Source organism: Pelodiscus sinensis, chromosome 6 (assembly GCF_049634645.1).
Source record: "Pelodiscus sinensis isolate JC-2024 chromosome 6, ASM4963464v1, whole genome shotgun sequence".
In the NCBI taxonomy this organism is placed as follows: domain Eukaryota; kingdom Metazoa; phylum Chordata; order Testudines; family Trionychidae; genus Pelodiscus; species Pelodiscus sinensis.
In genome coordinates this window covers 11,199,453-11,223,006 of record NC_134716.1, presented here as the reverse complement: position 1 = coordinate 11,223,006, position 23,554 = coordinate 11,199,453, and the positions used below count along the sequence as shown (strand labels likewise).

General features: G+C 43.9%; 1 protein-coding gene across 1 annotated transcript in view; it reads right to left on the bottom strand.

Annotated features, from left to right (window-relative positions):
• Nucleotides 1-1,671: 1,671 nt before the first annotated feature.
• Nucleotides 1,672-23,554, bottom strand: part of LOC102445409 (atrial natriuretic peptide receptor 1-like) — a 39,502-nt gene continuing 17,619 nt past the window's right edge. The window contains exons 8-20 of the mRNA XM_006117988.4: nt 21,229-21,301; nt 18,652-18,799; nt 15,516-15,602; nt 15,112-15,255; nt 14,084-14,205; nt 12,947-13,088; nt 9,384-9,432; nt 6,663-6,764; nt 6,099-6,218; nt 5,085-5,178; nt 4,021-4,108; nt 3,157-3,296; nt 1,672-1,993 (exon numbers count right to left, since the gene is read on the bottom strand). Coding sequence (XP_006118050.2) covers nt 1,785-1,993; nt 3,157-3,296; nt 4,021-4,108; nt 5,085-5,178; nt 6,099-6,218; nt 6,663-6,764; nt 9,384-9,432; nt 12,947-13,088; nt 14,084-14,205; nt 15,112-15,255; nt 15,516-15,602; nt 18,652-18,799; nt 21,229-21,301 — 1,518 coding nt within the window. The 3' untranslated portion in view covers nt 1,672-1,784. The remainder of the gene's footprint in view (nt 1,994-3,156; nt 3,297-4,020; nt 4,109-5,084; nt 5,179-6,098; nt 6,219-6,662; nt 6,765-9,383; nt 9,433-12,946; nt 13,089-14,083; nt 14,206-15,111; nt 15,256-15,515; nt 15,603-18,651; nt 18,800-21,228; nt 21,302-23,554) is intronic.

Sequence of the window (23,554 nt, the reverse complement as noted above, 5' to 3'; positions counted from 1 at the left end):
CTGGGGAAGTGGCTGGACTACTGACATAGATATTCTCCTCCCTAGAAGGGAGAAACATGGATGGTGACATGGCTGAATGGCAAAGTTATGGAGAGGACACCACAGTACTCAGACTGAGATGGGTCTGCAGGCTGAGACAATGATGGGAGAGACACTACCAGGAGACGGCATACTGATTGGTGGAGCTAATGCCTGTGACGAGTGGTAAGTGGATCCATGGTCTCCACAGGGGCTGTTCACACAAAACTGCACACACTAAGCATCTAGAAAAGCAAGAACTGGAGCCACGCTTGTATATTGCTGACAATAGCAGAAGAGCTTTCAATTTCTAGTTATCTCCATTGGCTCGTACTCTGGGTGTGGTAATATCAACCCATTCTGCTTTAAAATGAGAAGGGTTTGCTCTGTTGTTGATTATTAACTCTAATAGTCTTAAGGAAGGCACACTCCACAGCGCTGAACATCACAGCACGTGTACTGGTCTAATCCAGACTCTGTATTGCCAACCAGTGGGAAAATCAGATGGTGGCCTAGATCAGAGAGCAGCAAAAGTGTGAGCGTGGGGACTGAGACAGGGATGTGAGAAAAGGTTTCTTTGTGAGTAAATACATGGGACCAACAATGGCAACAAATTACTATCCCCTGGCCCCAGTCTCTATTAGCATTAGCTTTCTCTCTCCTTCTGTCAGACACAAGTGGGCTCTGCTGCTCCCAAGTGGGCTGCTGGGGTGTTCTTTGTAAAAGCATCTGTCAGACGGATGATGGGGGCCATTTAAAACTCAGCAGTAATGGCCTTTGTGATTGATGGGAAGGATACTACCCTTTCTAGACATCCCATCCATTCAATTAACTAAATTGCCTGTAAAGGGTTAAACCTAGTGGTAGTGGGTATCCAGGAAGTATTGGCAGGGACCCAGGACAGTCAATAGGAAGAGAATGAGAGATTTGAATTGAAAGCTTTGAACTGAAAAAAGTGTTCTGCCTGCTTCAGTTCTTGGTATGAGTTCAGAGTAGGTGCAGGGAGGAGATGGGCTGAGGCAGGAACAAAGCATGGAATTTTCAGCAATATCCATGTCTAGAAAGAACTGAACCTTGGAACAACTGCTATGTAAGTGAACAGGAAATGTGCAGTTAGATGCAATCAGATTATTTTCTTTATTTTTTGGTTTGTGGGACTTCTCTGTGGTGATTTAACCCTCTCCCCACTGTACATTGTAACTGAAACTGAATCCCAGGGAAGCAATTCTCTATGCTTTGAATCTGTTTTCTTCAATTGCTCTGTAACACCAAGCAACCAAGTTTTCTTTACCAAGTATATCTTCTTGTGTTGTTAATAAAATCAACTTTTTAAGACTATGATCTGATTCCAGTGTCCTAGAAGGCAGGAGTGTCTGTGTACCTGTGCCTGATTCTGCAGATCAGTTATATGGAAATTAATTTGTTTTTCAAGCTCTCTCCAGAGGAAGGGTTAAAGAGCTTGGGGTTACCCCAAAGAAAAAGTTCCTAAGTGTGTCTTCCTGGGATTCAAAGGGGTTTTGAACTGGGTGGTGGCACGATAACATGCAAGATTGGGGAATCTGTGACCTTAGAGAGTTTTAAGCAGAACTCTTTAGTGGGAGGGTATTTTTAAAGTGTATATCAGACCCCCACTTTCTGCAGCCAGAGTGGGGAACAGCCTTGACAGCTTTGTCACAGGATCTTGGTTTCTAAGGCTACGGTGATACCTGGGGTTATGAACCTGAAATAGGATGCTCAGCCCTTGGCTGAAAAATCTAGCTTACTCTTTACATAGACAAGATGCCATTACAAACATTTGCCAGATGGCAGCTTACCCACATACCTGAGTGGATTCCTGCTCGTATCTTTAGCTGGGTGTTGGCTTTGTGTGGAATCCTAAATGTCTTGCACACAGCCACCAGGTCTAGAGCCATGCTTGCTATTTCACTGGCATGACGAATACCGTTCTCCTTGGGTACCCCCGACACTACCATGTCTCAAAACAAAAATCCAGCCTCATCAGCTTTCAATATAATCCACTTAAAAAATATTTACTAGAAGGATGTTTGCCTTGTCTAAAAAAGCCATTTGTCTTTCACTTACTGGGGTAGCTCTGTGAGTTTAGGGCAAAAACATCCAGAAACATACCGAGAAAAGGAAACACAGCACAATAATTCAAGTGATTAATTTCTAGACCCATGCAAAACTTTGGGCTTCCCTTTTGCCCTCCCCTATATGCAAGAACCCTGGAGAAGGTGCAAGAGGCCTTATGAAAGGTATTCATTCTTTTATCTCTGGGTTGGTGTTACCAAGAAATGGCAAGTAACCCCAAATACCTCAGGAATCCTCTCCCACTCCTTCTGAAGCTGGCTCCTACACTGAGCATCCACAGCCGAGATAATCTATAGATTTGCTCTGTGGTTAGGGGAATCATGTGAGGACTCTAGAAACCAAATGATAGCTAAGATGCTTGGTATCTCGAATGTGTGCAGCCTTGCTGTTCAGTGTAACAGTTGCTGCAACAAGAGGTGTTTCATCACCACCATTAAAACTTGAAGGGTGTAGAGTCCATTGCCCCCAAAGACCCTGAAGGATCTGGTGCAAAAATGGTCTTTAATTGATGGCCACACCCTGTAAACCTATAAAAAAGAATGTGTGGTATCCCCTTTCAGGAACCCAGAGAGAGAGAGAGAGAGCCTCCAGCTTCCAGTTGGAAAGGAGACAAGGCTACCCCACATGTGAAGATTTGGGAGAGGGAGTCTTGGTCAGAAAGTGTGGGGTGGAGATGGGTTGTTGGTTCTGGTTCATTTTGGAGTCACACATTTCTGTAAAGCAATAGCCACCAAGCACACCAGCTGCCATTGGTCTGGATCTGACAGGATCTGGCAGGCCACAGAAATCAAACACAGAAGAGTTTTTTCATCTCCACCCACTTCTCTCCTTTCATCAGGTTCAATGGAATACTGTGGACAAATGGGGGTGGGGGGAGGGAGAAACTGCACCTGTAGAGCTGTGGGACTCTCCTCTCTCAAAATGTAATTACTTTTGGTCCTTAATGCAGCAACGAGCTTTTCAGATCACCAGGACTGGTTATTCTTGTCATGCTCTGATCCCTTCTTTTCCTAAGCTTCCCCCTGGTCCACAGCACAGAGAACTTACAAGCATCTCCTATCGTCTCCACCTTGTAAACATCGTAGTTATCTATGATTTCATCAAAGGTAGTGTAGAGCTTGTTTAAGAAGTCCACCACTTGGTAAGGTGTGCTGCTGCTGGACAGCTGAGTGAAGCCAACAATGTCACTGGCAAGGCACAAGAAAACAGATACAGTCCAGCCAGCTGTTTGGCATGTTCTGGTAAAACATGAGGATAAAGGCACATTTACCCATGCAGCACTATTTTCTCAGCTGGAAGCTTTGACCCCTCCACTCCCTGTACCTGAATTTTATTTTGTTTTTATTTCAAAACTTCGCTTTCTACCTAGGGACGTTCCTCTTTAAAACATTTGCTTAGACTGAGAAGAAATCCCTTCACAACCAAAGACTGTGGATAAAAGATCCTTGGTTTTGAACTATTCACACAAGAAAAAGTGGACATAATATCCTCCCTCTGTCATGGACTGAGTAGCTGGCTCTTCAAAATATTTTCGTTTAACTGCTAGAGATGAGGTATTCTGGACATGCAGCTATGTGATTGTCTCACTTTCTGCTTCATTAATTTTAACATACAAATGGCAGTTTTGTGATCATTCACAGAAACTCACACATTTGCCCTGAGGAAAATGTTGCCATTTTCCCACCAGTGATCACAGTTTTTGATAGAAATTATGTAAGTGCCAGGAACATAGGTTTCAGCCATTGCCTTTTAACAGCCCTTCTTCTTAGGGGGAAATTTGCAATTCTCCATTATGGTAAAAAGTTTAATGCTTGTCTTTTATGGACATTATTTGCCTCCTCTCTAAAAATGACTTGACCACAGATTTTGTGCAGGTTAATTAAAGTTCTAAATCTACCCATTCCCACTTACCTGAAAAAGATGGTGGCAATTACATAACTTTGGGCTCGTGAAGGTTTCCCTTGCCTCAGATCATCTGCTACTTGCTTTGGTAACATACCTATTTCAGAGCACAAAGTGAGATGTCAGCTATTAGGGGGTGGGGGAATGCATGAAAAGGAGAATAAAAGAACGTTAACCTCACTTTTCCCCCATTCAAATATAGAAAACAAAAGAAATGTTTATGATTTAAAAATGTGCTGAGATTGGAAAAAAATTAAGGACAAAATCTTCACTCACTACCTGGTAAATCCCAAATAACTGGAAATCTCTGATGTTACACTGGTGTCAAACTGCTGTAACTGAGATCAGGACTTGCCCCTATATGCTGCTTGTTATGCATTCTAATTATTATTGCAACTAGTGTTACTATTACAGATAGGTCTGAATCTCACATTCTATCTGGATTCTAATCTAAGCTCCCAGCTGGCTCATGGGCCAGGAGAAATCATAGGAGGTAACTATTCCAAAGCCATAGGAAGTCCAGAAGTAATTGAACCCATCACTGATTCTATCTTTTTTTACTTCATTTCTGTTTGTTCTCTCATTCCAATCCTCTTAATGGAATTCGACAGTGTGCTATCTACGAAGCAACCCAACCCCTCTAAGAGCTCCCCCCAGGACACTTCCGCTGGCCTACCACTGCACTAGAATACATTCTCTGCAAAAGAAGAGGGTCTCAGAACACTGAGGAAGCTGGAATATTAACTAGTCAATGGAAAAATATTTATTTTTTGTGCGGAGGGGCATGATGAAGAAATGATAAATATCTATTGCACCTTGCATGGAGAAACTATATTAATGGATGACCTATAGATGCTAAAAAACAACACTTAAGCTCATGACACCAACTACATGTTTTGTTAATCTATAAAGTGCTACCAGACCATTTGTTGTTTTTTCCTGTACAGACTAAGTTGGCTACCCCCTGAAACTATAGAAGCTAGTTACTTCCATTTTTTTTGCCATGAAGAAAGTTAAATTTCAGTTACTACTGCTCAGAATACCTTATATTTTCTGTAACATGATTGACTTACTATATAATAAGCGATCAGTCTTCTGCTTTTCAAGCATTAAGTCCTGGGTCCGTTCTGCAACGACCACTTCCAGGTGTTTGCTGTATTTCTCCATCTGAGCAGGACAAACAGATTCTATAGGATAATCCATTCACTAAGGTGTTCATGCCAATAAATGGCAGGGAGCTCAGCATTTGCCTGGTTCTGGTTTGGTACCATTTAGATGGGCTCTGGTTAAAAGTTGATGTAGATTATTTTTTTTCCTTACAAACTCCCTAGATCAAATTCTGTCCTTAGGCACGTTCGTGGCTTCCACAGGAAACCAGTAAGAGCTCATGCTTCTGAGAAAGAATTTGCCTCCATTGCTTTAAATTCTACATAATCATTGGGAACCAAGTCCTGGATATCAGTGCAGGGATCATATAAGTATTTAAGCCTCAGGCCCCCACCAGCTGATTACAGAGCTGCGCTAGGCCATGCTGTGGCACATGAACCCCCTAACCTCTGTTTGCCAGAAAGGGGAATGGATCACTTGGGCCAGTATGGCTATTCTTATGTGCTTATGTACTCTGTGAGTGGCAGTAAATGGTGGCGCCACTAGCCCCAATCCCACCACCAAAGCTTTGTAGAATCACACTCAACATACCTCTGGAGAATTGTACTTTTTATATACAGTAAACTGGGCTTCTGCTGCGGCATCAGGGGAGCCGTGCAGGTGAGAAGGAAGGACAGGAGCTACCCCATCTGCATTTTGCTGTCACATAATTTTTTTAAACATATTTGAGAAAGTTACGACCTGAAGGAACGGGGCTAGAATGGAACCTGGAACTCAAAGTTAACTTGAGGTTCCACAATAGCTCATGCTTCAGCTAATTCTACTAGAGGTCATGTGGGATTGCTGTTCTCATGGGTAAACTATGGTGTGACAAGATCACTCCAAGCGATAAGAAGGGAGAGCTGGCAGCAGTTTTGGGTGGGTGTTTTAAATCCTGTTTGGGTTGTGTTCTGGTTTGATTAAGAATCTATTAAGCTCACCAGAGTCATCATCATGTCGACCGGACTAACTTTGTTAGGATTCATCTTGTACAACAACTTTTTGACTTGCTCAAATGTAGGCCTTTGCGATGGGTTGGTTTTCCTGCACCTCCTAATTAGCTGAAACAGGAAAAAGGCTTAAATCCCCACCCCCAAACTACCAAAGTTTTGCATAGCAAGTGGTATTGTAAACAGCACATTGTTTGCAGGAGCACTCTACTGCTGACAAAGCCAACACCACTCATAAGGAGTGAAAAAATTTGTCAGCAAAAGCGACAGCCAATAGCATTTACATTAAAGTATTTACATTAAAGGTCAGGGGAGCCTGACCTTTAATGACATGTCCGTGTCACTAAAAGCAGTGTAGCATAGACAAAGCATAAGATAAAGAACATTTTATTGTGCCTTGCTTAAGAAGTTCATCCTTCACTCTGCATTTCCTGGGTTTCCAACTTAAAAGTAAGGTTTACATTCCTCAGAGGAATATTGCATTAAAACCATTCTCATGCGCTGTAATCACCTTAATAAAGATTTTTGTGAGAGAGACTATATAACTGCATTTACCTCCACATAGTCTGTCGGGCATGGGCAGGAATTCTCTGACTTTCCTGAAATTAATTCTGTTAGAGGTAGGCATGAGGAATGTTCCGCTGAATGAGAATCATCCTTCTCAAGAACAACGTTGGAAGAAGAGAACAGGAAGGGGAACAGTAGTGGAAAAAAATCAATAATAGTGATGTAAAGCACTGAATACACTAATCAATGAGAGAACAGTTGGTAGGTTCCTCATGCCCTGTGTTGAAAACACACCCCTATTGTAATGCGTTTGGGGCATATTCTTGCCTATCACTTTCTGTACAGAAGCCTCCCTTTTTCCTCTCCAGTGGAAATGTTCCAGACCAGAGCTTTCATGTCTGAGTACTGAAGAGTCCTACATATCTCTGTCAGGCACAGATGGCTGTCTGCAAGCTCTCACTCAGCTGACAAGATCTGAGCTCTGCCTAGATCGAAGGAGAGCAGCTCTTGGAATGATTGAAAACATCAGACACTGCACGATCCACTGCTCCTTATGAATAGGATTGCCATTTTACCTACTCCACCTCTCCTCTGAGGCCCTGCCCCATCCCTACTCCAAGGCTCCACCCTGCTCATTCAATTCCCTCTCCCTCTGTCACCCCCCCCCACACGTTTGTTTTCATCGGGTTGGCTCAAGGGTTGGGGTATGGGAATGGGTGAAAGCTCTGTCTGGGGTGTGAGGTCCAGGGTGAGACCAGAAAAGAAAAGTTCAAGGTGCAGGGGGAGGCCTCCAGGCTGAGGCAGTGGGTTGGGATGCAAGATGGGGTGAAGGCTCTAGCTGCAGGGTGGGGCCAGGGCTCAGGGATTGCAGTGTAGGAGGGGGCTGTGGGATGAGGGATGGAGCTAAGGGGTTAATAGTATGGGAGGCGGCTGAGGCAGAGGGTTGGTGTGTGGGGAAGGGTACAGGTTCTAGGCTGGGGGTGCAGGTTCTGGGGTGGGGGCAGAAATCAGGGTGCAGGAGGGAGGTTTGGGCTGGGACGAGGGGTTGGTGTTGTGGGGCTGGTGGTGCAGTCTCTGGGGTGGGGCTGGCAAAGAGGAATCTGGGGTGTAGGAGGGTGCTCTGGATTGGGACTTTAGGATTTGGAGGGTGGGTGGGGGATCAGAGCTGGTGCAGGGCATTGGGAGTGGGGGGTGAGGCTTGGCTGGGAGTGCAGGATCTGGGGAGGGGCTGGGCAGGAGAGATTTGGGGTGTAAGAAAGTGCTCTAGGCTGGGATTGAAAGGTCCAGAGGATGGGAGAGGGATCAGCCCTGGGTCAGTGTGCTGGGGCACGGGAGGTTGCTCAGGAGTGCAGACTCCGGGTGGTACTTACCTCAAGCAGCTGGCAGAAGCAGCGGCGTGTTCCCCTCTGGCTCTGACATGGAGGTGTGGCCAGATGGCTCTACACACTGCCCTGTCCACAGGGGATGCCCCTGCAGCACCCGGGGCCAAGGTTCCCAGACAGTGGGAGCTACAGAGCTGGCACCTGCATGGGGCAGTGTGAGGATCCACTTGGCTTCCCTGACATGTAGGAGCCAGAAGGGGGGACATGCTGGGGTTTCCAGGAGCTGCCCGGAGCCATGGCAGGTAAGGAACCTGCCTTAGCCTTGCTACACTGCTGACCAGACTTCTAACAGCCCAGTTGGTGGTGCTGACAGGAGCTGCCAGACACCTGGCAAAGCTCCTAATGAAGCTGGAAGGACCATGCTGGGCCACTGTCATGAACAGTTACAAGTAGGAGAACTGTAATCATAAGGGCAGGTCACCAGAGTTATTTTTAAGCAAAATCGTTTTATGGAGCCAGAATCATTAAACTGTTGGTTTTTTTCAGGGACTCTTACATTGATTTTGATGCACAGTTTGCCATAGATCATTTGCCCTGAGATCCATGTCCAGACAACATCCTCCCCATGAATAGGGGTTCAGCAGCTACGCCAGCACTGTCCTCACAGCTTCGGACTGGAGGAGGACTAGAAACTGCAGGAGGACTAGAAACTGAGCAGGCAAAGCGGGGCTGGGCAGGTGCAGGGAAAGCCTAGGAGTGACATACCTCATCCTCAGTCCAGCCTCACAGAGCGTACCCAGGAAAAAGAACAGAGTGGAAGCTGTAGTAAAATTTTCCACTGCATTTCTCTTGGGGTATGTCTACACTACCACCCTAGTTCAAACTAGGGTGGTAATGTAGTCAACCGGAGTTGCAAATGAAGCCCGGGATTTGAATTTCCCATGGAACTAGGAGTACAGGTAGTTCAGAATAGGAAGCCTAGTCCGAACTACCTAGTTCGTGCCGTGTGTAGCCGCGGGGCATGGAGTCTGAACTAGCGGACATTTAAAAATGGCGGCACCCGGCAACATGCAAATGAAGCCCGGGAAATTCAAATCCCGGGCTTCATTTGCAACTCCGGTTGCCTACATTACCACTCTAGTTCGAACTAGGGTGGTAGGGTAGACATACCCTTGGGGATTCCAGAGGCTGGTTTCACTAGGAGGGATCTAACATTGGTGGCCTTGCTCCACTGGAACTGATTTTACACCAAAAGTAATCAAAATAAAGGTCCAACCCTGAGTAAGCACTGAAGACTTTGGCCCTTGACCGGAATATACACCATTGTGAATACAGTACTTTGAGCCCAATCCTGCTCCTGCTGAAGTCAGTTGGGGTTTTGAGAAATCTTCAATGGCACCAGGATCACAATTATGAGGAACTTCACAAATAGCTCTTCAGCTCTTACCGGCACAGGGTCATTCCTTGTGGCAATCTCCAATAAAATGATGGAATAACTGCAATATTACAGACAAATAACTAGTGAATATGTGAATATACTGTACACAGAGCCATTTGAAGAAATGAATGGCATTTTTACACATTTTCTCCCTCATTCTTGATTGATTGATTGATTGCAGTCTCTGCTCCATCCTTATTTAGGCCAAAAGCTCACAAAAATCAGTGGACCTTTTGGATGTCTAAGGACAGCAGGATTGAGCCATGGTGTTTTGGTGGGTTAGCACCTGCTCCAATGTCAAACACAAATTTTATTACATGAGAGATGCCAAGCACTCGTGAACCTGGATTAGAGGACAGCTCTTGCAATACTACAGGTGACATCTCTTTTGCAGGGACTTTCTCTCTGGACTGCTTGGGCACACTGGTGCTAATTGCCTCACTCTGATTTCACCACTGGCTAGTTATTGGCCAAGTAGGGTTATCCACAGTGTAGCAAAGACAGACTTCCTAGGCACTCGGGGATGACAGGTTGTCCTGTAACAGATACCTCTGTAACCAGCTAAGTTCCCTGGAGTGCTCAGTTGCCTAAGACATGAACCAAGGGAAGGTCTGGTCAAGATGTGGCTCCAAGACACAAGCTCCGCCACAAATTTAAGGCAGGGTGGCCTACAACAGGGCACATTGCCCCTGCAGGGAGCAGCAAGCTGAATGCATGTCAAACAATCTCAGCATTCTTGGCACACTGCATGTGAGGCAGTGACTAAACAAGGTGCGTGAGACACTCCTGATGGTGTGGAGCACCGTAAGGCCAAGAAGAATAAAAGCTCAAGTGCATAATCCCTCAGTAGTTGGGCCTAGCACAGAAACACAGGGCCGCCCAGAGGATTCAGGGGACCTGGGGCAAAGCAATTTCAGGGGCCCTTTCCTGGCACTCCCTGTCTCAGACCTCAGACATTCTCGTGGGGGACCCTGTGGGGCCCGGGGCCTGGGGCAAATTGCCCCACTTCCTTCCTCCCCCCCCAGGTGGCCCTGCAGAAACAGAACAGTGTAACTTCAGCCACTGGAAGGCCAAGCCTAAAGGTAAAGGTATTTAGGCACCTTAAAATGCAGAGAGGCACCTCGTGGGATTCTCTAAAGCACCCAGGTGCCTAACTCCCACTGAGGTAAAAAATGTGACGTGAAATGGCTAAAGGCCTTTAGCATAGTCCTAACAGGTCTCAGCATAATGGGCTGCTGATGCTGCGTAAAACAGGAATATGCCGGAATCCAAGACATACAAACTTGCAAGCTCCTGTGCAGGCCATTCCCTTTTTGCTGGGAGGTTAGTGATAACAGGGGAAAGAATTAATTGAAATCATTTTACGTTAGCATGATGTGGGATAGGCTTCCCCACACTGGCCCTGCAAGAGCTGAGTTAGGCCTGGTAGGTCTGGTCAGCTAATTAGGATGCAAATAGGGGAGCCCAAGCTAGTGGCAGCTAATTAGAGAGACCTTCACCTGTGAGGAAGAGGCAGGGCTTTGACCAAACACAGGAAGGAGGAGGCAGCAGGGAGGAGCCTGTAATTACTCTTTGGGGCTTCGTCTTAACGGCCAGTTCTTCTGGCAGAAAATATGCTAATGAGGGGCTAATTAGCATAAGTTAAGATCTCATTAGCATATTTTCTGCTGTTTCTTTTTGAGCAAGGGGTTTTTGTGCAAAAAGAAGCAGTGTGGACAGGGCTTTTTTGCGCAAAACCCCCATTTTGCGCATGATCCTTATACCTGTCTGAGAGAGGCGTAAGGATCTTGCGTAAAAAAATCCTGTCCACACTGCTTCTTTTTATGCGAAAAGAAACAGCGGAAAATATGCTAATGAGATTGTGACTTATGCTAATGAGTCTCTCATTAGCATATTTTCTTCTGTGAAGACGTAGCCTGGGAGAAGAGTTGGGGCCCTGAGACAAGTTACCTAAAATTACTCCCTGGGAGTGGAAAGACTGGCAGCCCCAGAAGAGGGGAAGGCCAGGAGAGATGGAAGTGAGGCAGGGAACAGACCTCAGCTGCTGTGTGGAGGGTGGGCCCAAGACCGCTTGCCAGCTGCTGAGAGAAGCACTGTGAAGCAGAAGACTGTTGGAGAGTCTTGATGCACATCCCCATCCCCACCCTAGAATGGGACACCACAACAGTGTCCTGGTCGGAGGGCTGCATAATGAAAAGGATGCCACGGTGCCTGTCACGAGAGAGCAGCTGCAGAGAAGAAGCTGACTGGGTGTAACAGCTGGACGGGCTGCCTGCCTGACCAGCTCACCCCCCGCACCACCAAGAGGCAGTGCCATTCCACGGTGAGCAGAGCACACCTGTCAGAGTTGGCAACTAATTCATTAAAAGGCCCTCAATCAGCCACCAGAAGGTTACAGTCTTTGGGCGGGACCAGCCTGGGCTAGACTACAACTGTACCCTAGAGGTGAACGGTTGTTTTAGAAATGCCTGTCTCTTTAAATACAGTGATTTAGTTGCTTAGTAGCATGGCTAGATTTCTTCCATGGACAGAGTGTGTTGGTCCTTGTTGCTCAAACACGCTGGCTGGGTCAGAAGAGATGGAAATACAAAAGCAGATCCCTGCATACCAAAGATAGACACCACCACCTTTATTCCTTCACTAGCCCTAATTATTTATTATTTGTGTTCTAGTAGCACCTAAAACCCCCAGCCTAGGTCAGGGCTCCATTGTGCGAAGCATTTCATAAAGACTCGGAAAGAGTGTCGTCCACAAAGATCTCACAGTCCAAAAATAGGCTAAATATTAATGTCCCAAAGTAGGAGGAGGAGGGAATAATCTGCTCAAGATTACACGGGGATTCGGTAATAGAACAAGGTAGCAAACCAGGTCCCTCAGCCACAGGACTATTCTTGTCTCTTGCAGCCCTCCTAGTAAATCCACGTACGTGTTTGAATAGGAAGCCGGGAAGGCTAGAACCTGGCATGACAGAATCCTCTGGGTAGATAAGTGATTGCAAAGTACTGCCCTCTGGGTTCACTGAGAAAGAAAGGCACAGTGTCACTCAAGAGTGCCTTCTTTTCCTTGGTGTGGCTAGGTTTTTTTTCTCCATGCAAAATATAGCCATCCAGTGTATTCAGCAAAAATATGCTGTTCCCACCACATATGGAAATATATTATGGATGAGTTTTGCTGACACATTGGAAAATTGCTCCTATTTTAACTCTTAGTACATTGCCATTAGCTAAGTAAATTTTTTTTCAAAAGGAAAAACTCAAGGGAGGCAGTGATTTTTTTTAAAAAAATCATAGACTCAGAGCTAGTTGTTTATCTCATTTACACTGATGCAAAACCAGAGTAGCTCCATTAACAACAAATGGAGTTGCTCTGAATTTACAAGAGCATTTACTGAGTAGAGAATTTGGCTTCCTTTCTTGGAAGGACAAATCTCACGTCTAAATTATTCTCTAAATAAGAATCAATCAATTTTTAATCACAATCCATCAAATTTATCCTCGTATAGTTTTGGAATCTAGCCAGATTATGATGGAAGGTTGTTTGATCACAGAGACAGAAAGAGAAAAATGTATCACCTGTACACGTCTGCCACAGAAGTGGGGACAAAATCCAGCAATGAGTGGGCCTCAGGAGCCAAGTAAATCTGCATCAAATGCTTCTTATATGCGCTAGTCCCCTCGCACAAATCCTCTTTTCTGTAGGCCTGTAATCCGTAGTCTTTCATGAATGGAAGAAGGGAACAGGTACTCAGTAAGAGTTGTTTTCTCCTGAAACTCTTCTATTATTATTAAGTACTGTGGTAATATTAGTGCTTTAAAGGTGTTTGCTCTGTATGGGGGGGGGGGGGGAGGTGAGGCTTGGTTTAAAAATAACATTACATATTGCTTTGATTTATATTCCTATATGGTTGTGAATACTGGAACTGCAGCTGGACTATTGGGTGAGATTGTGTGGTGGGGTATGGCTGCTTCTTGCTACCCCTGCTGTGGTTTCTGGACCAGTGTATCCAGCCATAGTAGATTCATTGCAGTGCAACAAAGCGCTAGCATGTCCACTTCTTTTCTGCACCATCCACTTCCCTGTTGCTAGGGTAGAGGTGCACCTAGAGAAAAGACTAGCTTTCCCCCCATCTTCCAACCTGCATGATAAGAAGCTAGTCGGGACCTTGGGATCTGACCCAGCATCTGGATGCTGAGCTATGTTCAGAGAACATTGTGATATAATTTCTGACCTCTATGTCCTACATCCAGACATGACTGAAATTTGGTGTGGGAGGCAAGGGTTCAGGTTCAGGGTTTTGGTTCTGACCAGTCTCTACTGGTGAAACTCCAATGATCCTATTCTTTAGACTGGAAGCCCACCTTTTCACCCAGGCCACTGTGATTATTGTCTGAAAGGAGGATTTGCTTTGTCAGAGAATTGCATCAGGCGGAAAAAAACATCACAGAGAATGGCATAGCTACTGCTAAGTCTGATGACTGACTCCATTATTTGTGTCGCATGATTGGTGCAATCCTGACACATGTAAATTGGAAACCAGACAGGATAATGTAATGGGACGTTTGCTCTAACATAGTTTGCTTTTAATGAAGGCTGCTGCACTTAGCATTTCCACCTACAATGTTGGCGCTCAGTCCTGCAGGAGCAGTGAATGGCAGGGAATGAGCCTGCATTAGTTGGCCATGTTTCAGATTTTCATCTCTCTTCATTACCTGAAACTTTACAGACCCAGCGATCATCTATCACACAATTATTCGACTTTAAGCGTCCATGATAGATTTTATGCTGGTGAAGATAAGCCATTCCTTGGGCAATGTCTCCAGCAAAGGAAAATCTGAAAGGCACAAGACCATTAACGAGTCAGTATTCCATTGAACCAGACATGCGGGAAGGGATTGATTCAAAGACGGTTGGAAGCACTGGAAAGAGTCCTGCTGATTTAAATAGATCAGTGCCTAGGGAGCCAATCCCTGAAAGTGCTGAGGACTTCTGTGAGGACCTCATTCCCATGCAGTTGAATGGGAATTGAGGGTTCTGGGCCACCTGTAGGAACTCAGTTTCTTGCGGGAGTTCCCAGCAGTTTGCAGGATTGAATCATGTGCACAGATATTTATTGGATGTGCAAAGGACTCCTCCTTCTTAGTTTGTGTGGCATGTCAACTCAGACCACTTTTTTTCTTTTCAGTTGCCTAGAAGCATGGCAAACATAAAAGAAATAGAACAGATAAGGGAATGTCGCAATTATACATGAAGAAGTATTTCATATGGGAGTTCCTTTGAAATCCTGAGCCCATTTTATATACATTTGTTTGTATAGATAGTGCTAATGATGCATTTTTTATTGTATTAATCTGTTCATTATTGAATGATCATGAATTTGGCTATGCTTCATTCTTACTTATCTTGAATCAGGACATCAAAGTACAGACTACAGCTGTGAAATAAAAACGATTATATGGGAACCCAGGTTTAAAAAGGTGTGGCAGCATACTGGAGATGGGGTAAAAAGGTCTGGTTGTGACATTAGAAAAACTAAATTCAGGGGTCCCCGTATATGCCCCGAACAGGTCAAATCAGAAACTTGGATGTCTCTCATCCAATGGGTCTCTCTCTCCTTGCTTTCATAAGCATGCTATTCTCTATATCACAGCAATGTCACATTTACCATATTTAATATCCCTCTTCAACCTAAGCATCACCTGGTGGTGCTAGGTGTATCTCTTACTTCACCTGTTTTTACCTGAAGCCCCAGTTGAGAGGAATGTCTTCATTAAGCAACACATCACTCAGGCTACCTTTTGGACAGTATTCTGTCACGATGGCAACATTTGGCACCTCTGTACAACCACCGATGAATTTGCAGAGATTGGGATGATCAAGTTCTCTGTGAAAATGAAGAGGAATCATACCCTTTCCAGTTCCAAAGGCATACAGGGGAGACTTAGAAGGTCAAGTGTTGCTATTAGGTGTAGGGGAAAAGCTAAATATGCATAGGAACATGTTCAACCAGGTTCAAAGTAATGTGTTTTCAACACTGTTTGAGAGAGAAAAGCATGAACACAAATAACACTGGGGCAGGTTCTGATCTCCATTACACTGGTGTAAATATAGAATGGCATATAATGTGCAGGTTTTAATGTTTACCTCACTTGTTTTACTTCCTTGCGTATAGATTTAGACAGGGTGAATGTCTTCTTCCTTATTTTCTTGATTGCGACTGTTCTACCATCACTGCAACAAGATAAAGACTTTTCTAAGCTCTGGAATACCACATGGTGCATATGCAATATTCTCTATTTAGGAGCTTTAATGTTCTGGGGAGGCTGCACAAATGTGGATTTTGTCAAAATCTGGATGGGAATGTGGGTCTGAATTTCCTGATTAGGGCCTCTTTCTGTAATAGGCTGAGCAAGAGTTCTGCGGTAAAGCACCTTGAAGCTGTGGGTATGCGTGCAATAAAAAAACGCATAGATCATTACAAATTTTGTAACTCAGGTCAACTTTACTGCTGTCAAGCAATTGAAAAAATAATTGTGATTAATTCTGATTTTTAATCACACAATTTATCACACTTTTAAACAATAATAGAATACCATTTTAAATATTTGTGGATATTTTCTACATTTTCAAATATACTGATTTCAGTTACAATACAGAATACAAGGTGTTCAGTGCTCACTTTATATTTTTATTACAAATTTGCACTGTAAAAAACAAATGTGGCATTCAATTCATCTAATTCAAATACTGTAATACAATCTCTTTATCATGGAAGTTGAACTTACAAATATAGAAATTATGTACAAAACCCCCTGCATTCAAAAATAAAACAATGCAAAACTCTATTGTCAACAAGTCCATTCAGTCCGATTTCTTGTTCAGCCAATTGCTCAGACAAACAAGTTTTATATTTGCAGGAAATAATGCTGCCTGCTTCTTGATCACAATTACACCTGAAAGTGAGAATAGATGTTCACATAGCATTGTTGTAGCTGGCATTGCAAGATATTTACATGCCAGATGCACTAAAGAATCGTATGTTCCTTCATGCTTCAATCACCATTCCAGAAAATATGCATCTCTGCTGATCTTGGGTTCTGCTTGATAATGATGCAAAGGAGTGTGGACTAATGCATATTCATTTTCATCCTCTGAGTCAGATACCACCAGCAGAAGGTTGATTTTCTTTTTTGGTGGTTTAGGTTCTATAGTTTCCTCATTGGAGTGTTGCTCTTTTAAATCTTCTGAAAGCATGTTCCATACCTCGATCCTCTTAGATTTTTGGATGGCACTTCAGTTTCTTAAACTTTGGATCAAGCACTGTAGCTATTTTTAGAAATCTCACATTGGTATCGTTTTTGTGTTTTATCAGATCTGCTGAAGACTGTTCTCAAAACGAGCGTATGCTGGGTCATCATCCAAGACTGCTATAATAAGAAATATGTGGCTGAATGCAGGTAAAACAGGAGAGAATTCTCCTTCAAAGAGTTCAGTCACAAATTTTATTAATGAATAACTTTTTTAAAGAGAATCATCAGTATGGAAGTATGTCCCCTGAAATGGCGGCTTACACATATTTAACTCCCTGGCAGTAAACACCTTGCAACATCAGTTCCAAAAGTGCTATTTGAACATCAGTTCTTACTTGCTGGTGTCACTGTAAGTAAGAAGCAGGCAGTGCTATTTCCTGTAAATGTAAACAACTTTGTCTTAGCAATTGGCAGAGCAAGAAGTAGGATTGAGTAGACTGTAGGCTTTTGGGGGGTTGAGTGCAGTTTACACTTTCGGCAATCAAAAGAAACCTCAAATCCCACATTTGTATGTTACAGGTGGATTGCACTTCAGTACTTGTATGAAATGAATTGAAAAATACTTTTTTGTTTATCATTTTTACAGTGCATACATTTGTAGTGAAAGAATATAAAGTGGACGCAGCACACTTTGTATTGTATAACTGAAATCAACATTAAAGAGGTAGAAAAAAATCCACATGTTTAAATTTCAGTTGGTATTCTAATGTTTAACAGTGTGACTTATCACAATTAATTTTAGTTAACTGCAACTAATCAGCAACTCTACTCAATTTATCTCTGTGTATTAGAATGTTTCCCAATCAAAGACGTGAAGTCTTCTCTTTTCTGCAGGGAGCATCTGACAACTATGTAATAGATGGGAGTGGTGTGGGGAAGAGAAAAGAACCAGTGGGTGGGCACAGAAAGCTGCATCTCCCCAATAAAAGGGGACTAAGCAGCAGGGGCAAAGCAGCAGGCGATTGCTTGAAAGCTGCCCACTCTCTCCTTCCCTCCCAGCTGCAGCAACTTCAAATGCAGTCAGCTGGGGAGTAGCTCCTGTGTACAGGGCTGCAGTTTTAGGCAGCAGCCTGCCAGCCCAATCTCTCTTCTGTGCTTCCATGTGGCACTCAGCTCAGTTGCACAAATGCCACACAAAGCCATTGGTGGATTCTTGCCCCCCTGCAGGGCACAGCCTTCCAGTGTGTCAGAGTACCAGGGAAGGGAAGCCCCTGGGGAAGGAGGCTGACCCACCTAGGTAGGAGAAGCACAAAACAGAAAGGAAAGTAAAAGGAAATAAAGAGAGAACACAAAGGAAGAAGGGGTGGGGTGAGAAAATGAAACTGCTGGACAAAGGAGAGAGCAGCAACTTTACTGGGAGGTGAGGGGATTTTGCAGAGAGGATTGCAGGGTGTGGAAGGAAGGTGCTTCTGCAAAAGAAGTTTAGTAGCCACGGATACACCTTTTGGGTCTGGGTAGGAGCCCACCAACCAGGGGTGGATTCCAGACCAGTGATCCAGAGAGGAAGTGTGCTGTTACCAGTCTTGTGAGCTGATTTAAGGGGATGGATTATAATGGGCATAGGACATCACTTCCTATGGCAAAGCACTTTCTTGTGTTTCCCTTGACTATTGGAGATGGGCCTGACTCAAAACCCTACCTCCAAAGAAACTCGAGCACCATGGATGTTCAGAAGCAGAGCCAAGTTTACAGCCCAGTCCCACAGGCATTGACATCTCAGCAAGGGAAGGAAAAGGGGCATCCAAAAATAGAAAACATCGAAGTGTCTGAGAATATCCTGCAGCTGGCATGTGATAGGAAGGCCAGGCTTGTCCCTGCTGTTCCTGTTCCTAGCCCTGGCCCTGGCCCAAGCAGAGGAAAACTAACCCTCCCACTTATTTCCAGGGGATAACATAGCCAGGGTTCCCCCTTGCACAGGTGTAACTACAATACACAACATAACGCACAGACTGACGGATAGATAAGCCTACTATAGCCCTGTCTGGGTGAAGTGCTGTTTCCTGGACGTGTTGACAGCTGTTGTGCAAGAGCTCAGGGCGGTGAGACAGCTGGCGTTGGAATCGCTGGGTGCATGGGCCACACTAATGGTGCTGCCCATTGTTGTTCGTAGCCTGTGATCTAAATTAAAAAAAAAAACATTGAGATGCATGGCATAGGCAGGGTATGTGCAGAAGACTCCTGAATCATATAACCCCAGGAAGCTCTGCTGCCATAGGCACCAGAGGGCAGGCTCACTTATGCTTTGCTTTAGGGTTCAGCCGTCAGTTAGCGCTGACTGTGGCTGACAGCCATATGCATTGGCCACTCCCACTAGCATCAATCGGCTCCTCTGCCTTCAAACCTATCAGCTCTTAATGGAACAGTTTCAAACTCGGCGAGTGTCACTGCATGCAGGGGACAAAGCCAATAAAGGAGGAGAGAGTACAAAAAAAGCCCAAACTCCAAAATCTGAGGTTACAAATCTATTTGGATCTCTCTGAAGAATTTAACGTAATTCTCATGGGAAGTGATTCTGACACTAAAGGGAATTCAAAGCAGAACAACACTCCAGATGGCTGAAAAACTAAGTATCCACATTTTCACATGTCTTTTTGGGGGGTTATAAAAGGGGATACTTTGTGTTCAGCTCAATGCAACAAAACTACATAGGGGGCCAATTAGAGTGACTCGTGAAAGAAGGCACACAGGGTAGATACTATGCTGAAGAGAGCTGGAGAGATTGTCATAGGGATTATAAATAAATATGAATTCTGCCCTACAATACCTGTTAGATTTTCAGTGTTCTGCTGTGCACCTTTACTAGCATTCTGTCACGTTTCATTTTAAATGTATCCACGAGAGAGGTGCCTGATAGATCTGTCACAAAGTTTTTCCTGCTATTCAACCTAACTATTCCCTTCCTTGATTTCATTCCATTGCAGTATCAAACTGTAACATTTTCTTGTCTTGATGTTTGCACTCTTCAAATATGTCGGTCAAATACTTGATCTTACTTAAACGCCATTCAGCCCTTCACTTAACATTCCCAAGAAAGTCAGTCTACCCTGCCACCTTGTCACTTTTGTTTACTTTCCCTCAACTCTGTCTCGTGCTAATCTTTCCGGTAAAGGGTGACACAGAAATAAACTCTGTATCCCTGCTGAGGTCTCCTCAGAGCTAGAGACGGACATTATTATGAATAGGCATAATGCCATGGAACAAACAGGGGCATAGCCACTCAGAACTGCATTGCCACTTTGTGGCTATTGTTGCCAGATCCGGCTGCAAACTCAGGCTTTCTCACTTTAATTTGCTATCCATTATTAGCTCGAGCATTATTTCCCTCCAGATTTCCCCTCTCCCACGGACTAGATGTGTTCCATTTTGGCATTCTTCCAAGCAGAGACTCATTTTCTTGTTTGCTGCCCATGCTTCTAATCAGTCTGTCCCTTTGCATTGTTTCTCTGCCCTCTGGAGTTCACAACTCCTCCCAGTTTAGTATCAGCTGTGAATTTCATTGATATGCTTTTTGGGGACACTCGATTTAAAATATCAGTTCTTTGCACACTTAATGTTTGTCGCAGGAAGGTTTCATTTTGTTTTTCTTCTCCCCTACATGCTCTTGGCTACTTTGTGTGCTCCAACCCCACAGAGGGATAGCGGGGGGTGCTGGAATGCCAGCACAGGCTTCCCAATGCTGGGGGGGGGGGGGGGGGCGGAGGAGCCGCAAACCTCAGAGACCGGATCCAGGCAAGATGGGGACCGCATTTGGCCTCTGGGCCATAGGTTCCCCACCCTTGATCTGACTCATATATTTTTCCAGAATATGATAGCTAACGTACATGCTTTACAGTAATGCTCCTATGTTATAAAATGACCAAGTGGAAAACAAATATAATTAATGTTTTACACATTAGATACATTGAAGAAAACTCAAGTCATGATGAATTACTTCAGCTCCAGGTAACACACAGTGGGACAAATTAAGCTCTTGCTTACATCTGTGCAAATCCAAAGTAACTCCACTGAAGTCATTTATAAAAAAGCATGTAGATCATAAAAGGACTAAGGCCATCTGTTGTGCCCATTTTCACATATTTCCACAGAGAATTTCTGTATTTTGATCCATTCCTTTGTCTTTTATTTGTAAATCACTATAAATTACTGGGCAAAAGCCCCAAAACCTATTTTAAAAACACCTGTCATTTAGGCTATTTCTATACTACTACCTATGTTGGTATAATTTATGTCACTCAGGGGTGTGAATAAACTACCTCCATGAGTGAGATAAATTACACCACTTACCTGTCAGCGTGGACAGTGCTCTCTCCTATTGGTTTGGAGCAGCTACACTAGAACTACTCAAGGAGTTGGTGCAACTGTACCAACTGCAAGCTCTCTAATGCAGTGATACTAAAATAACTGATCAGCTCCCAGATGCTGCGATGACCAGCACCATAGATCCTCTTCCTTCAGGAATATGGTCCTATCTCTGCGTGTGGTTCATTTACCCTACAGGATATATGTGCACTACTGAGAAGAGCATCAAAGTGACAGTACTTACAAACCTTGTTTGATGCAGGAGAAGTCTATAATCCAGCTCTCATCCCAAAACATCTTCTGCTTCTGATACTGAAACCACTGCAAAAAGCACAACAGACTAAACTCATTCCTGGGCAACTCCATTGGCTTCAGTGGAGTTACAGCAGGGATGAATAGTGCCAAAACTGATTAGTTACAAGGGTATTTTCAGGTATAAAATCTCCAGGTATCTGAACAAGAATCAGCATTTTAGCCCCCATTCTATCTCAATCTTTTCCTGACTGACTTCGAAGTAACAAATCTGGATCTAACCCCAAAATGCAAACATCAATAATACTGAAGAGTAAAGAACATGCCATTTCCTAGTGAATAGTCTAATAGGTTCAGTTCATGTTTGCACGTTTATGCACTGCACTTAGAACCCAATTCCTACCCAGTGATGCAGTCAACATCGTTTCACATTTTGGAAACATCCAATGCTGTGTAAAAAAACAAACAAACCCATTTTCCCCAAGACAGGCATCAGTGACTGGTGACAGGCCCTGGAGCAGCAAATGTAGATGGTTCATTGCTACACAAAGTACTGTGGGATGTATAACATTGGGTGGGATACTGTCTGTTTTGTAAATAAGATGCAAGTCTAATAACAAAAGTTGTCAAGTATAATCAATCCATTTTATATAAGCACATGCTTGTTTGTAGGTCAGAGTTGCAGATTAACTTTAATAAAATAACACGGCTGTTTAAATACAAATTTTAGATGCTCAGCATTTTGCTGTACATCTAATATTACTTCCAACAGCACACATTAGATAAGTAACAAAGACTCAATTCACACAAGAATTCTTGTGACATCTTGGAAAGTACTGGCAGCATTTTGGGAAATTTCAGGGCCAGATGCCAGTCCCAGAAGATCAACGGGAATCTTTCTGCTGATTTCCGCCTATGCTTCCAGAAAAAGATGTATTTAGTGTGCAAGAACCATGATCAAAGGAAGAATATGGGACTGATTCAATAACCCCGGAATGAAATGGGATCCTGTCATTGAGTGGAGTGGCGGCTGGATCAGACCATATGAGAGAGAGGGTCACTGGAGTGTACTGATCTTGCTGTAAATTGGATGAAAGTGACCTTCCCAGTTCTATTTGTAAAAACAAGTTTATACTTTGGCTAAGCAGCAAGCAGAGAGAATGCTAAGAATTAAGCATCTACCTACAGAAGCTAAGTAGATGATACTTAGTAGGCACTTCAGCAAAAGAGGAAAAATAATGCAGTACTAGCAATACAAAGACTATCTGAAACAATAAGTAAATTTGGTCTGGAGGATTCACAGCTAATACATGCATAAGTGAGAAGAGGGCTAGCTGTTTCCCTAACTAGCACGATGACTTTAAAATTATCCACTGAAATCTGGTTGCAGGAGCTTGATTGAACTCCAGCCTGTCTTGCAAAGTAGGAAATGGAGGTGCAAATGGCCTGACATGAATTATGTTGCAAGATCCTCAATAAAAAAATGTTTGTGTAATAAACTGACAATGAATCAACAGCTGGGGTTAGATTCTTCAGCTGGCTGAGCTATGTCAATTTCTGCCCCGGGAATTTGGCTTAGGAAATCTCAAGGGCTGTGTCTAGACTACATGGCTCCATCGATGGAGCCATGTAGATTAGACAGATAGGCAAAGGCAAATGAAGCTGCGATTTAAATGATCGCGGCTTCATTTAAATTTACATGGCTGCCGTGCTGAGCCGACAAACAGCTGATCAGCTGTTTGTCCGCTCAGCGCGCTAGTCTGGACGCTCCCCTGCCGACATCAAAGCCCTTTGTCGGCAGCCCCGTTATTCCTCGTGGGATGAGGTTTACCGGGGCTGCCGACAAAGGGCTTTGATGTCGGCAGGGGAGTGTCCAGACTAGCGCACTGAGCCGACAAACAGTTTGTCGGCTCAGCGTGGCAGCCATGTAAATTTAAATGAAGCTGCGATCATTTAAATCACGGCTTCATTTGCCTTTGCCAAAAAAACAAATCTACATGGCTCCGTTGACGGAGCCATGTAGTTTAGACGTACCCCTGATGTTCATCTAGCTGCAATAGTTCAAAGGTCCAATCCTGCAGTCCACATACAGACCCTCTGATGGGGATAAGAGTTTTGTCCAAGAAAGACAGGCAGGATCGAGTCTCTATTAAAACATTGGATATTGGAACATATTATGAATTTTAACAGCTGTCCAACTGATACTTTTCTATTTAATTCATTATAACGGAGTGTTTTCTCTTAGAAAGTGAAATATTCAGCTACCAAAAGACTCTGGATACATTTATATGGAACAGCAATTTCCTTCCATGAAAATATTCT